At 39.0% G+C, this 16,283-nt stretch overlaps 1 protein-coding gene across 4 annotated transcripts in view; it reads right to left on the bottom strand.

The window, feature by feature from the left end:
- Positions 1 to 16,283, bottom strand: part of SLC38A1 (solute carrier family 38 member 1) — a 78,790-nt gene that overhangs the window by 7,256 nt on the left and 55,251 nt on the right. For all 4 annotated transcript variants that reach the window (XR_003034730.2, XM_059886918.1, XM_002687321.6 and 1 more), the window contains 11 exons: positions 13,957 to 14,030; positions 12,446 to 12,538; positions 12,034 to 12,115; positions 10,976 to 11,058; positions 9,430 to 9,488; positions 9,194 to 9,307; positions 7,744 to 7,823; positions 4,491 to 4,591; positions 1,991 to 2,109; positions 1,295 to 1,436; positions 1,106 to 1,203 (listed from right to left, as the gene is read on the bottom strand). Coding sequence is in view for 3 of the 4 variants with exons in the window: in XM_059886918.1 (XP_059742901.1) it covers positions 1,106 to 1,203; positions 1,295 to 1,436; positions 1,991 to 2,109; positions 4,491 to 4,591; positions 7,744 to 7,823; positions 9,194 to 9,307; positions 9,430 to 9,488; positions 10,976 to 11,058; positions 12,034 to 12,115; positions 12,446 to 12,538; positions 13,957 to 14,030 (1,045 nt within the window). In the remaining variant the exon portion in view is untranslated. The remainder of the gene's footprint in view (positions 1 to 1,105; positions 1,204 to 1,294; positions 1,437 to 1,990; positions 2,110 to 4,490; positions 4,592 to 7,743; positions 7,824 to 9,193; positions 9,308 to 9,429; positions 9,489 to 10,975; positions 11,059 to 12,033; positions 12,116 to 12,445; positions 12,539 to 13,956; positions 14,031 to 16,283) is intronic.

Below are 16,283 nucleotides of genomic sequence, written 5' to 3'. Positions count from 1 at the left end.
GGTTGAAAGGGTTGCATCCAGGCTCACCATCAGCGGTCTGGTGTAACTCCCAGTGAGCCCCTACATAGACTGGATCTCTTGTTTAATGCTATTTGGTAGATCCTCCCAGTGGTTTTATAACAGGAGCAAGGTTGGAGAGGCCCAGAGATTGGTGATCAGTAGGTCTCCACCACTGTCAGATTGAATCTTAAGCTAACTGCCAAAATTTAGTCAAAAACCTCCCCAAAAAACAAAAGTTTGGGACCAGAAGATGGCTCCTTCCTCTCTATCCTCATGAAGCCCCCACTGGTCAGATTTAGAAGGATTTGAGATTTATGGCTTTAGGGATAGTCCTTTTGGGGAAGCAGATGCTCCAGTGGCATCAACGATGCTTCCTCTAAATACACAGGGATGTTCCCCCGTGCCTACGCCCCTCACTGGGGTCTGCTGACTCAGGTAACGTTTGTGATTGGAGTGCTCACACTATCTGGGAGGGCGGCTGAGAAGCCTTCTCCGAGGCCAAACATAATGGTGCTCCAGAAAGTACTCATGTAGCAGCCACTTCACCCCTGCTTCCCTCACTGTCTCCAAGTGCACCACCTTCAAGATGCCCTTGAACTTCACCAGACCTGGAAACAAGAATTCCAATATAGAAAGGTAGTTTCTGAATCCGGGTCTGTTGCTTCAAGGCATTTCTGTCAAATTATAAAAAGACTCAATGCTAACTAAGCTGTTTCAATTAAGGCACTGCAGGTTCCCTGGGCTGAAGGATGGAGTTACAGGACCAGGGACTATACAGAAACAGTGGACCGCAGAAAATTTTTGAGTCCCTTTCCACTTCAGATCTTGCTAATGACAAGGCATCACCCTGGAGAGACACAGGATGATCAATGTCTAATTTCTTGGCTGGCCACTCTGACACAAAAGGAGCAGAACCTGAAGATATTTTGAGGGAATGGAGAAGATCCTGATATGACATTTCAAATCTCCCAAATGGGCAAACACTAGTATGGTTGCCTCCTTCTGAGGTCACTGTAAGTACTAGATGATGGAGATGGACTATTTACCTGGCATAGTTCCATGAAAAACAAACCAGAAAAATGAGAGTGGCTGGCATGAGACATACCCAAATTTGTTGAGTTCCCTTGTCTCCATCTTGGCTTGTGATTTTTAAATAAAGAGATGAAGGAAGAATGAAAATAAGCATATTAGCAGATGTAACGCCTGGAAAATAAGAAAAATCGAGGTTATCATTGTGAAAGTTTAACTTTCTAAACAGCTATCATAGAATAAGCAGCAGGTCAGAAAGCCATACCAACGACTCCAAAAATATCCTTCATGGAGGGTATGAAGATCACCAACAAGTTGATAATAACCAGGAGTAGGATGGTCACCAAGACATGACGACATAAATTAAACTTTGTTTTCTTAGCCAGTTCAAATAAAGAAGATCGAACCTGCAGAAAAAGAAAGCAAAAGTCCTGTCATGCCTCCAGCTTGATGCCTTTCGTGTTTCTCATCAGTTATGGACGGATTGGGGCGTAGGCATTTGGACATGGTCAGTCCACACCTCGTGAGTTTATAGATGGCTTAAACGTCTGACAAACCAGGGGGCTGGACATAAGATGGAAAGTCCTTTTCTTTATGAGTAGGTAGTTTTCTTTTGCAGGGGGCGGGGGGTGGGGGACAGTTTCTATTTAATCTGTGACTGAGCACTCTCTTCTGGTCCTTCTATATTGCCCTGTCTTGGATGACTGGGAGTCAAATAGTCTACCTACATTTCTCTGTAAGGAAGAGGGATAGACTAATCAGAACTGACTCATCCGTCAGAAAGCTACCCTAACTCACTGATACCACTTTCTTTCCAAAGACCTTTGAGATCCTTCCCTGAGGCAGTTTCAATGATGCAGGAATTCCCCACAGCAGCCTTGATCTGCAAGTGGCTCCTGAAGGCAGCACGGAAGAGGAGCCCTCAGCTTTTAGTCAGGTTGCACTGAGGCCTTTTACTCACCGTGAAAAACAACACGGGCACGGTGAGGATGACGGCCATGATGACTGCCAGCCGTACCGTCAGGATAAGGATGTCGTTCTTGCTCTGGTACTTGTGGAGGAGGTCGGACTGCACGCTTTCTAAAATGAGGCGGAATGTGAAAAGGCATTAAAACAAGACAAAAGAATTATCATGGAGTGATGGGTTTCCTGAACCACAAAGGATCTGTAAACTAAAGAAGGCAAGGAAAGCAATGCTCTGGGAACTGAAGTGTCTATTCAACAATTTATAAAGTTGGAGAGCAAAGTCCCCATGTGAGACATGCCCCACCTGTCCATACCTGCAGCAAAAAGGAGTGTAAGAGTAATCACCAGAAATTACACAGAGTGTAATTTACACTAAACTAAACCTAGGAGTGAGCTGAGGTTAGGCATACCATATGGCTGAAACACAAAGCCCTTCTTCATCTAGATTCTCTTCAACTTGGTGCCACTCATCCAACAATGCCCATAAGCCTCAGTCTCGCTGAGTGGGCTGCAGGCCACCTCCAGCCTCTTTCAAAGACTTCTGTTATCACTCAACGTCCAAGCAGAAGTGCCCATGGAACTTCACTGCTGCAAGGAACGCATTCTCCTCTTCCAGATATGTTTTCCTCATAAAACTTATATACCACTTTGAACTTTTTCTTAACACTGAACTTTAGAAAGTGTCACTTCAAAGACAAGCAAAGCTAGAAAAGCAGTCACTGAGCAAGAAAAAGCTCACCCCTGCCCTTTTTTAAAGAATAATTGCTGTTTTTTAAATATTTATTTTTATTTACTTATTTGACTATGTCAGGTCTTAGTTGCTGTGTGTAGAATCTTTAGTTGTGGCATGTGGGACTTAGTTCCCAGACCAGGGATCAAACCCAGGCCCCCTTCATTGGGAGCATGGAGTCTTAGCCACTGGACCACCGAGGAAGGCCCACTCCTGTTTTTTTTTAATCAATGACTATACAGCAGTTAGTTGTAATTTGGATGTGCTCTGGAGAGGAGCTAAGCTCAAGGTCCTTCTACTCTGCCATTTTGTCTCCAACTCAAAAATCCACTCCTTTGACAAGAGATAGTTCCCTTCCCATCTCAAGGTTCAGGGTGTGGAATTCCAGTTCCATTTAACAGTCTGGGCCAGAGATAGGTCTCAATTTTAGAAAAAGGATCCTAGATTATAATAAAAATCTCCTTAGTTCTAATTTCCTTGATTCAAAATTCATAACCATCTAAAAGTAGCTTAGCTTTTTTTCTTGCTGCCGTCTCTGGGGTCGCACAGAGTCGGACACGACTGAAGCGACTTAGCAGCAGCATCAGCAGCAGCAAGAGTATTGAAAGGTTTTGATATTCTATTCTATGTGGGAAAAAAATGGATTTGCCACAAAAAAATCATAGCTTAAACAAGGCAACAGTGAGACCAGTCAACTAATATTAGGCTCTCTCTCTCTTTCCCTCCCTTTACCCACCCCCAAGCCCTGCAACTCTTCAGGAAACTTGAGAACACTGTCTTTATGCAGAAATTAAATGTGGTATTTATGGATTCATTAGACAATGCTCTTCTCCATTGCTTGTGAAAATGGTAATTAGGGAATTCCCTGAAGGTCCAGTGGTTAGGAGTCAGTGCTTTCACTACCAAAGGCTGGGTTCAATCTCTGGTGGGGGAACTACGGTCTCACAAGCTGTGAGGCTTGTGGTAATGGTAATAATACAACTGTATAATCAGGGAAGCCTTTCCAGGCCGAATTAATCATCTCAAATGTGTTTAAATTTTGAGACATTTGTGTTTATGAAAAAAAGTGCCCCCAAGAAATGTTATTTCATAGAGAATGTAATGTGAAATTTACGTATTCAAATTTAAACCAGCTCCCAAACTGTAATGATAATGAAAGATGTTAAATAAAATTGCAGGATGATTGGAATAGAAGAGGATGAAGGAGCAGTAAGGTAGACTATTCATACGGGGTCAATAAAAGTTACAAATGAAACTTTGTTCTTTTTCAGATTTCATTTAACTCTGTCATTGCTTCATATTAAAGCAAAGCTCCACCTGCTGCTGAACAATCAGGTGTTTTATTATTAATTAACGCACAGTGTCATGAGTGTAGCACTCTACTCTTTCTCACTTTCCAAATCTATCTCTGTCTCTCTTTTCTATTAATGGAAAATGACCCAGTTCACAACAGCAATTAGGAAAGCCTTCACTGATACAGTTCTAAACCTTCCTTAGTAAAGGTGACATGCTTATAAAATGCATTTTTTTTAAGGACAGTATTAGGAGAAAAAATTATGGTAATTATTCTATTGCATAGTCAGCATGAATATGTAAAGGAACCATAGCCATTTGCTTTAAGCAGAAGAAAAGATCAGTAAAATCAATGGATAGATTTGTTGCTTTTGGGGGTTATCACATTGAAATATCAGTACATATTTTGATACTGATTTTTACTAATTTACTTACTAATACCTATATTTAGGTACTGACAGAAGGTACTTACCATAGAATGTCAAGTAGCCAAAAATGGCAGTCAAGAAATACATAACAAACATGGCGAAAAAGGAGATATTTGAAACCATCTGCATCTTTTTCTGTGATCGACTAAAAACAAAGAAAAAGAAATTTGAAAAATTAAAAACCATGTTATTGAATGTAAACACAAATATTAACCCTGAAGAATGGAACTTAACTTTCTTTCTAACAGGCTTGGGCTGACTTGAGCTGCTATAATTACCCCCAGTAATTACAGCAAATATGCCAGTTTCCAATAACTTTATTTACACTGACTGGGTATTGAGAGAGAAAGAGCCATGGAACAAACAATGCCTTGAATGTTCTTCCTCATTCTTTTGGAAGAATATTGAGTTCTCATCTGAAGGGCAGAGAGTGTTTTTTTAACATTTGTTTGATACTATCTCCACACTCAGGACGCACAGGAAAAAGGCAGAATAAGTTCCAATGCTGTTTCCTTGGCTCCAGAGATCAGGCACTGAGCTAGAATTTGACTGGGAGTTCTGTCACTAAAGCTGCTATTTAAGGTCTGATTTTCCCATCGAATAGCCTCAGGGAGGGTTTCCCAGGTGGCTCAGTGGGTAAAGAATTCACCTGCAATGCAGGAGATACTGGTTCCATCCCTGGGTCGGGAAGATCCCCTGGAGGAGGGCATGGCCACCCGCTCCAGTATTCTTGTCTGGAAAATCCCATAGACAGAGAAGCCTGCAGACTGAAGGCCACGGGGATGCAAGGAGTCAGACTTGACTGAAGCGACTAAGCACGCATGCACTCACACAGCCTCAGGGAAGCCTGTATGTCTTCACAGCAATGAGTGCCCAGAAACTCACAGCTGGGATAATGAAACGCTCTCTCTTTCTCTCCTAGGTCAAGTTTATCTTGGGAGTTTGCATGAACCTCTAAGTTTCTTTAGCTGCCCAAACAATTAATCTCCAAGACTTGTACTCAAGAGTAGGCCACCAAGAAGCAGGACATTTGACTGTGTCATAACAGGAAGTATGGAACACAAGACAAATTGAGAAGTACCCACATAAGACAACTACAAACTAAAAGCAGAACTATTAAGTTTAAAAGATGCCAAAGATATCTTTTAATTATCTTATGTTTAAATATCTTAAATGTAAGATCATAGAGTAGGACTAATGTATGCAAAGATAGGTAGATGTAAATACTTCAAAACTTAGTCATGAATCAATTTAAAATGAAAGAGGAACAATCATGAGTGAATTCAATCCTGAGTAACATCATCTTTCTTTCAAAATGGAAATAGATAACTATATTGTATATCTTTTCTGAGCTTAAGACTATGCCATGATGCCTATTTCAAGAAACAAGAAAAATGTCAAACAATCTACCCTGACACCTAAAGAAACTAGAAAAAGAAGAACAAAGTCCAAAGTCAGTATAAGAAAGGAAATAAAAATGAGTGGAATAAATAAAATAGAAACTAAAAAGATAACAGAAAGGATCAATGAAACTAAGAACTGATTCTTTGAAAAGACAAACACAATTGACAAAGCTTTAGCTAGGCTTACAGAGAAAAAAAGACAGAAGGCCCTGATAAATAAAATCAGACACAGAAGAGAGTAAGTACCAACAGACACCATCGAAATACAAGAGACTACAAGGGAGTATTATGAAAGTTATATGCCAACACACTGGACAACCTAGAAGAAACGGACAAACGCTTAGAATCATATAACCTTTCAAGACTGAATCATGAAGAAACGGAAAATATGAATAGACCCATCACTAGTACAGAGACTGAAGCGGTCTTCAAAAACCTCTGGAAGAACAGAAGTCTAGGACCAGAGGACTTCACTGGTGAATTCTACCAAACATTCAAAGATTTAATACCTATCCTTTGCAAACTCTTCCAAAAATCTGAAGAGGAGGGAATGGTTCGTAACATGTTATGAGGCCAAAATCTTTGTGATACCAAAACCAGACAAAGAAAACACAAAAAGGAAAATTGCTGGCTAATATCTCTGATGAATATAGATGTAAAAATCCTCAACAAAATATCAGCAATGACAAACCGACAGCAAACATCACTCTAAATGATGAAAAATGGAAGCTATCCCTCTAAAATGAGGAAGAGGACAAGGATGCCCACTCTTACCACTCTTATTCAGCCTAATAGCAGAAGTCCTAGCCAGAGCAATTAGGGAAGAAAAAAAATAAAAAGCATCCAAATTGGAAAGAAGAAAGTAAAACTGTCACTATTTGCAGGTGACATCATTTTATACACCGAAAACCCTGAAGACTCCACCAAAAAACTATTAGAGATAATAAACAAGTACAGTAAAGTTGCAAGGTACAAAAATCACACAAAAATCTGCCATGTTTCTATATGCTAACAATGAGAGAACAGAAAGAGAAATTAAGAAAACAATCCACTTATAAATGCAACAAAAAGAATAAAATATCTAGGAGTAAATTTACAAGGATGTAGCTACAGAGAATAGAGTCGTGGTTACCAGCAGGGAAAGGAAAGAGGGAGGACGAAATGGGTAAAGGAGATCCACTGTATGGTGACGGATGGAAACTATATTTTTGTGAGCAGGACGTAGTGTGTATGGAAGTAGAAATATCAGGTTGTACACATGAAACCTATATAAGTTGTAAACCAGTTATCTCAAAAAAGAGACTATGACATGATAAATATTTTTATGTAGAAAGTCTGATAATAAGAGAGGCTAAGAAGAGAACCCATTAGGGAATTCATAAGCAGTCCTTCCATTTTCTTTAGAAGAGCAATCAAAAACAAATCCATAATCACTGTAATAGTTGAAAATGAACAACAATATTCTTCTGTCCAGTTTGTGGTCTTAAAACATTCATTTCTTCATGCCTGTTTTACCAGCCTCCAACTAAACCAAAAGGCAAATCATATACAATGTATTCAGTGGTTCACAGATGAATCTGAAGATTACCATTATTCATTTGCAAACTAATCACAAGTGATATAAAGCAACACAAACACTTGAACTCTCTTGAGTAACACAGTATTTGAAAAACCAAATTAATAAGAAAAAGCCCACATAATAAATGCTTTTTATACATTTATGGACAAAATATACTGCAGGTTTGTGTCTTGCTCAAGAATGACAAAGTAAATGTTGAAGCTGGGCTATGGAAGTTCATGATATGAGTCCATTTATTTTGATACAGCACTTGCCTATTAATGAGGGGCTGTAAAATGATTCAGTTTGAAAAAAAAAATTAAACAAATCTCTTACTCTTTAAGTTCACTGTAAATTGGCAGGACCGACGGGTGGCAGACAAAAGCAAACGCAATTGTTGGTAAAGCGTACACGGTCTATTTGAGAGGAAAAAATAAACGTTACGGAAAGGCATTTTACCATAAAAACTGTATTGCTCCAGTATTTCTGAGCTGTCTTTTTATCTGACAGCCCTTCAGAATCCTTGGATTATTTGGTTATTAGGGGAGCTTTGGTATCTAAAATAGGAGCAGCTTTTCTAAGACAGCTTATCTAGCTTGAGCCATTATGCACTTGGCAGAGAGGGGTTTTACAGCCAAGCTCACCTACGCTGTATTTTACGTTCCCCAGGCGTTGCATCACCTGTATTAATGTGGCACTAGCTGGTTACAAGCACTTTCCTCTGTTATTTCACTGAGTCCCCACAATCCTGAGACAGACCAGCACTGTTCTCCTGGCTCCCTCCAAGACAGGCAAGGCAACACAGCCAGAACATGCACCTTCGTTTCACTGCTCTCTGCTTTATAAGGGGTGCATCAGTCAGACTTAAATATGGATCTAAAAAGAAAATGACTTTCTTAAAAGAAAACTACTTCACTACTTTAGGGTACCTTTCAGAGTTAAAAGACAGCAGGTGACAGATCAAACTAAATTAGTTTAATAGAAAAAGATAATTCAAGATAGTAACTTCTTATGCAAAAAGAAGCTGGCAGAGAAGAAGGGAAAAGTAACTTTTCTCATGCTATAATTTTGCCCAAGCAAGGTATCAGGCACATTCTAAGAAACCCTGTAAGATACACAATAGAGTCATCATTTTACAAATGGGGTTGACAATTTGCCTGAGAATTCAAATCCAAGCCTGACTGTCTCCATAGTCTACCCTTCCCCAATATGTCGTATGAATGTTCCTGAAGTGCCAATTTGTGGTGGGGTCTATATTTCAACTGTGCAAGCTGGGGAAGTTTGAGGTGTTCCTTTCTGTCAGCACGAGACAGAAGCAGTGAGCTGTGGGATGGGGATGGGTGGAAGGGGGGCTCAAAGGGAAGGCGTAGACACATATCAGGACTGATTCAAGTTGTACGGCAGAAATCCACACAACATTGTAAAGGAAGTACCTCCTATTAAAAAATTAGTTTTAAGAAAAGAAGAAACAGTGGGCTAAGGATGTTATTAATTTGTTTTTAAAGAACTATAAGAAATAGCAGAGCTGAGATAATTGTGCAGAAAGAGCTTTTCACAGAGAATACTTTAGGTTGTCCTACACTAAACTGGGTAAAGGGGAGCATGAAGTACACCATCTGTATATTTCTTCAAGGTCATTAAATGGACTGTGGCATTTGAAACCTGTGGTACCCTGTTCCTTTGAGAATCAACGCATCAAAGACAGTTTAATTAAAACAAGTTTAAGAAACACAATGTCCTTTGTAAAAACACCCCTATTTTTATATCTAAAGGACAAGAAACTTACCTTTGAATTAAAGGTAACATATTTTGGCGTACACATGTCCGGATTTGTTGAATTAGGAATTGTTGAATTTAGCTCTGGAACAGAACAGGTAATTTTAAATTTCTTGTAGATAACCTGGCATTAAAAAAAAAAAGGAGAAACAATCAAACTTTGTCAAATAAAGCCCAGTAATGCGTAATTATTACGTAGCATCGTACTATGGCAAAACCAGGCCAACCATTTCAACCAGCACTTACCACAATTAGGAAAAAAACCATACAGCTCAAGGAAAATCCACTAGTATAGCCAAGATAACCTAAAAAGAGTTTAAAGAATTATTATTTTATCCATCACCTCTTTCAATGCATTATTTCAAGCACAGTTTAGGGTTCCAATAATATCCATACATGCTAATATGAATATAAGATTTTCTATTTGATAGGGCTATCTTATTTGGCAAAAAATGGTGACTTTAAATTAAAACAATACAGTAGTATGTGCTTTGATTCCAGTTCTTCCTGACACACTAGAGAATGCAGATTTTCAGAGTCCAGGGGAAAAGAGCCTCCCAAATTTGGCTATCGGTCTCTGCTGCCGTATTCTAATGAATTCCTATAGCCAAATCCATTTACTCCTTGATCCACTCAATAGTTCTTGATTATGTACCTATTGTGTACATACTGAATATGCACAGAAGAGATGAAGTGATTTCTAGGGATAAACTGAGCACCCAAGGCACTCGACCTTGTTCCCCTTAGAATGCCTGGGAGATCTCTGAGCACCATAAGCTCCAGAAAGGCAGAGTTAAGTGGTCTCTGGGGGCTGCACGGTGCTCACCTCTGGGGGAGAAGAGTCCTTCTCCACTAGCATGAAAAAGAGCTATGTATACACAGAAAAGCTTAAACAGAGACTCAGAAACCAGAAAATTAAGTAGCTTTAAAGAAAAAATCCACTTATAGGTCTAAAAGAACAGCTACAGAGGTGTGGTAAGAACTTGAGATGTCTGCCTCGAATGAGCCCAGAATTATAAGGAAATGCATTTCAGTGCCATTAGACTGGATAGAGGTCTGGCTGCATTATTTCACACATGAAATTTTCATAACATCAGGGATTCTTGTCTCCAAATATAAGCACACATGCAAAAATGTCAAAGCCAAGTGGATATGGCTTAGTGATCATCTACCACTTTTCACTTCTCTCTCTCCCTTCAGTGAGGCAAATCATTGAGACTGGTTAGACTCTGATCGTTTAAGACTGATTCATAATATCAATTTTTGCCTGTTCAGTACTCAGTCCTGACTGACTCTTTGCAACCCCATGGACTGCCAGGCTTCCCTGTCCTTCACCATCTCCTGGAGCTTGCTCAAACTCATGTCCGTTGAGTTGGGGATGCCATCCACCCATCTTGTCCTCTGTGGTCCCCTTCTCCTCTGGGTAAAAATATAAGCCACTTTCTGTCTTGGTATTAGCTATGAAATTCTGTCCATCTAAACAATCAGAATGTGTAAGACCTTCTATGAGGAGAATTCCATTTTTTGGACTTTGGGCTTTTAGACAGAGCATTTTCTGCTGCTGGCCCCAGGACCCCCTTTACCCTTCCATGGCTTAGAAGAGGGACTGCTTACAAAGTCACATATGAGCCAGTGTTTTTAATCCCCTATTAAAGTCATGCCTCATTAATACTTACAATTTATTATTCAATCTTTACCCTGCAAGTCAAAGTAGGGAGCAAAGTTGTTTGTTTTTATTAGGTTTCTGATTCATCTGAGTGCTATAGAGACTGTGATAAAAGCAAGATCTTACCTAAGTTCTTCAAGAGACACAGAGGGAGAATTATGCCAAAGGTAACGACCACCACCAGCAGGCGGCCATCCACGTACCAGGCTCTGAAAGGCATTGAAGCAGATAGCCATATTTTCTTAGAAAGCGACTTTTTTTTCTCACAAGGAAAATTTCACAATATTTTTAAAAATTAAAAAAAAATTTTTTTAATGGTAATTATTATTCGATTTTATCCAAACACTTTAAGCCAACCACTAATCATTTACTATCATCTGTCTCTCCATGTGACCGAGGAAGAGATACTTCTTTCCCCCTGCTCTCCCCCACTGGCTATGTGTGCCATTCCTCTGAATTATTTATATGACTTCAAAGCTGAATGCACACATTACGTTTTGTCAAATTACAACTTGTCTTATCAATTATTTAAAGAGAAAGTTCCTTTTTGCTTGGCTTGGTGAATATCGTCAAAAAATAAGCCACCACAGGTAGGCATTGCTTACTCCCTAATCGCTTGTATTTGACCTTGAATCCTGATGCTAGAACACTAGGCACTCTGGTTTCTACAATTCTCCCTTGAAAGAAGACAGAGAAACTAAGACTAATAAGAACTGTTGAACAAGAGGTAGTCAAAACACAGCAGTGTGCCAAATGCAGAGGCAACATTTTCCAAGGTTGGCTACATCTTTAACGAGGTTGGCTCATGTCAATTCTGCTCCCAAAATGTTCTGTCTCTTCTTTAAGGAAGAATTTTGGGTCTTAATTTTGCATGTTCTATTTCTGCATTAGAAATACTCCATATCTGTTCTATTTCAGAGAAACTAGATGTCGATTTCAAGCTCTTGGGAAGTTGCAGGACTCAGCGTCTATAGCACGGCTGATGAATCTATCTTTTAAATGCTCAGATTCAAACGGTTCTCCTTGCTTCCTTCATTTATAAACCCCTAGAAACAACAAACCAAGAAAAAACAGCCTAGGGAAAATTCTGTTCCTGCAGTCTTCATAAAACAAAAACTTAGGTTATTAGCCCTCATTTCAATTAAAAACATTTTAGTTATCTTTTAAACAACAGTCTAACTTACGAAAATTCCTCTTCTTTTCCCATTAGAAATTTTATGGCAGAAGGTAGCTCATTTTTTACTATGAAGAGGTAGCTCAGCATTGCTAGAAGAAAATGAGAACATTTTTAGAAAGGAGATACTGAGGCTCATGTTGCAAGCTATACAAAGATGACCAGACTGTCTCTAGACTAACCTTCAGTAGGACATAAAGATGGCTGTAGACACTGTCCAAGTACCCTGGTTGTAAGTGTAACTGGTTGTAAGTGACTACTGTCTCTGCTTCACTTTCATTGCACAATTTTAGCAATGAGAATTGCTAAATTGTGTTAAAATTGAATTGTGTTAAAATTCATGTGGCCACCCAACCACTAAGATTAGAAAAAATAGTAATAACATTCACAACTTTAATGTATAGAAAAAACAATCTTTTTACCTCCAGTGTTCTGTAGGGAGGTGGCTCCAAAGATGACAAGTTTCCCTGTGGTACCAAAGACCTGTTCTCCCAGCTTTTCATAAACCATGCAGCCTGTTTAAAAAACCATAGATGAGAACAGAAAAAGTGATGAGTTCCCTACATTAAAAATAGCCAAGATTTCACCATTCTCTTGAATATTCCCCAAGTTACTGTGTCTTTATCAAAAATCATATACATAGTCTTCTTGGTTTTGTAAGGATTAAGGCATTCTCATTACAAAACAAAAACAACTTGTTGACTTTTAAAAATGTCAGACATGAGCACCATTTTTTTTTTTCAGGTTGGCTACAAAACATTACAAGTAAATGATTAGGTCATAAGCCTTATTTTTATTTTAATTATCTCAAAAATTTCCCTACTTTACTTGGGGGGAAAGTCCCACTCTAATTTTATTCTCAGGTCTGGTGTATATCATTAAAATAAAAATTTGTTTTAAAAATAAAAACCCTGATGGCTGGGAAGAAAGGTTTCTTTTGAATGAATTACCTGAACTGATGAGGCTAACAAGGAATAATAATATTCCAACAATGCCTTGTGGGTTCTAAATATAATAACATAAAAACATGTAATAACCACAACATTAGAATTTTGACCTTTATTTCAGAGATTTGACACTCACAAAAAAAAGCAGCAGATAATTCTTTCGAGAGAATAATTTGGCTATAGCAAAATTCTAAAGTCTTCAACTGGCTCATCTCAACAAATACTAAAATGTTAAACCATTCATTAAAAAATGGGTTTATGCTTCTTTTGTAACAGTTCAGCTCACATTTTTCAAAAGGTTCACAGAAAGAAATTGGGTTAGACTATAATTAAACTTCTGTTTATTCTTTCATAAGACTGATGTTTAAACTAGACAATGGTTAGATCCACAGTTTATTACAAAATGTTCCAGTTAAATGGAGTCATCTATATACAGTAATGGTTGGCCAATGTGGTTTTAGCTAACGTAAAAGTCAAAGTATTACAAACATAATCCAGTGTCCCAGGAATAGAAAATAAACATGTCAGGTATTACACTGCCCAGAGAACTTAAGGTCCTTTCACAGCACACTGACGCCCACATCGCTTGGGAGTCACATTTTCTCCTTGGACTATGCACAAAAGAGAATGAAAGCTCTGTTTACTTTTAAAACCTTGGAGCCTATAATATAAAAGCATGGGATCCTTGGTCTGAATTTATAAACACTTGAGGAAAAACCAAGGTCTTTAAAATGAAGTCATCTTAAACTAGAAAAGCAAGTATATTTGAGGGTTCTCTTTAAATTGCAATGTTATTTGCTTACTATTCATAACAAGCTCATTTATATGTTCCTGTATCTACTAAGTAAATACCACTATAGGTCTTCCAGCGACAACAGGTCAAAGTACTGCTTTTCTTTAATAAACAAGTTGTTGAACAGGGAGAGTATCATTTGTTCAAAATGTCACTGTGAGAATTTATCACTTTGGCTTTACAAACAGCTTACCTGTTTCCTTTGAACAGATCAACAGCAGGTTGATTGAATATATAGACAGCAGTGTTACTGAAGTCAAAAGTACCCTAAAGCAAAGAAAATAAGTCTTGTGATAACTATAAAGACTGACCTTAAAATGTAGAAAGGCCAAGGCTGATTAATAGGTTAACACTATTCACTGATAGAATCCAAATACTGGAACCTATTAGTCACACCCTCCTTAACATCTTCAATAAAAATGTTCTACCAAGTAAAGAATTGCTCATTGGACTGTAACTCCAAGAATTCAAATCTTTTACGTAATTCTAAGCTTAAATATAAATGGCACTCTGGAATCATTTCAATTGAGGTGACTTTTAAAACAACATTGTGAAAGAAAGCTTTTGTGGTCTATGGTACACTTTCTGTGACATCTGAGTGAGGAGGCGTGAGAAGGGAGGGGTGGGGGCTGGGAGAGTAAGGCATGAAACGACCTTTAGGTCAGTGACGTGACTTTGGGCACCTTTCTTGAGGTCTCTCATTCCTAGACTCCTTGCCTATAATATAAAGGCAAATGGTGTCTAGGGTTCTTTCCATCTATTTATTCTATGGCTATTTTTGAATAAATAAATTAAACCACTGAGATAATTCACTTTTTTTTTTTTTTTTTTGCTCCCAGTGTCTCTTAAAAGAACCTCCTTTAATGGATGGGAAAATTCTGACAATCATCTGTAATGAAAAGACTTTGTTGAATGATGAACTCATGTTTTTGTTTTAGTACATCTGGCTCATTGCCGAACCTTCCTCAAGAAAAAGCACAGTTAAAAATGATGTGGGAGATGACACAGTTCGGAATCATTTGGTTAAAACAGACATAAGAATTGAAAATAAAGCTTATTTAATAATAAGAACAAAATTCCAGTCTCCTAGATGAAACCATTCACTTCCTGATGTTGGGAAAAATGTCCCGGAAACAAGGCATTTGTGCAATTGATTCCATGTCTGAGTAGTTAAGGCAATTATTTTTCTGGCAAGGACTGTTGGGCAGTGCTTGGCACCTTGTGCAGTTCTCTCTGCAAGGGCCTCCTCCCAGACCTCTCCACATCCCATGCGCCTGCTAAACCCCTGCTCAACTGCCACCTCCTCAGGGGCCTTCCCTTGCCCCAGGCAGAAAGACAGCTTCTTAGCTTTCCCCTGTCTTGCAGCATTTTGTTTCGCCTATGTTTCAACCACGGGGAGATAAATGGGGGAGCAAAGACAGTCAAGGGCAGAGAAGATGAACGGCCAGAGACTGGCCAGGAAACATAAGAGAGTGACAGGGCTCAGCAGAGGTAAAACAAATACTGGGAGAAAGATCAGAAAACCTAACCCTTTGGGTGAAGGTACAACTGACCAGCTAATAAAGGGGAATGTATGTATGACTGTAAGGAAGGGCATCTGGATATGTATTGACTCAGATCTCGGAGGAAGAGGGTGAATAAGAGGGTAAGTCCCTTATTACTTATTCTGGTTGAGGACATGAAAAGCTGAGAGCAAGCTTTTATTAAGCAATGGAGCAGTTCTGAGATAAGCAGTGGAACATGACTTGATATGCCACAGAGTAAGACACAGGACACAACTGTGCAATGATTTCTCTTTCATCTTGTAAGATAATATTTATGTTGAGGAAGCAGGCTTTGCGTTTCACTCAGAGTTCACTCACGGTGACACTGAAGCCTAAACGGCAATTTCCACATGTGCCTGTGCCAGGCCACAGGGGATTTATTTCTGTGTGGCACGGACAGCTTGGGCTTCCCAACTGGGGGCTGAGTGGGCGGAACTTGAGGATTAGCCATGTGCTCTTCTGGAGCAACTTTGTTCTCTGCTCAATTGACTCTCTTGGGACTGAGCTGGGGAGAAGAGTGCATATTACCACTGGCCCCGAGCTATTGAGTAAAGAGTATGACCTTTCAAAATACATACCTTGTAGGAGGGATAATTACTAATGTCTACCTAATTGCCAACATCCACTGGATCATGGAAAAAGCAAGAGAGTTCCAGAAAAAAATCTATTTCTGCTTTATTGTCTATGCCAAAGCCTTTGACTGTGTGGATCACAATAAACTGTGGAAAATTCTGAAAGAGATGGGAATACCAGACCACCTGACCTGCCTTTGAGAAATCTGTACGCAGGTCAGGAAGCAACAGTTAGAACTGGACATGGAACAACAGACTGGTTCCAAATAGGAAAAGGAGTACGTCAAGGCTGTATATTGTCACCCTGCTTATTTAACTTCTATGCAGAGTACATCATGAGAAATGTTGGACTGGAAGAAGCACAAGCTGGAATCAAGATTGCCGGGAGAAATATCAATAACCTC

The sequence above is a fragment of the Bos taurus genome, chromosome 5 (assembly GCF_002263795.3).
Source record: "Bos taurus isolate L1 Dominette 01449 registration number 42190680 breed Hereford chromosome 5, ARS-UCD2.0, whole genome shotgun sequence".
Lineage (NCBI taxonomy): Eukaryota > Metazoa > Chordata > Mammalia > Artiodactyla > Bovidae > Bos > Bos taurus.
The sequence above is the reverse complement of the archived record's forward strand: the minus strand, read 5'-3'. Positions and strand labels throughout refer to the sequence as shown.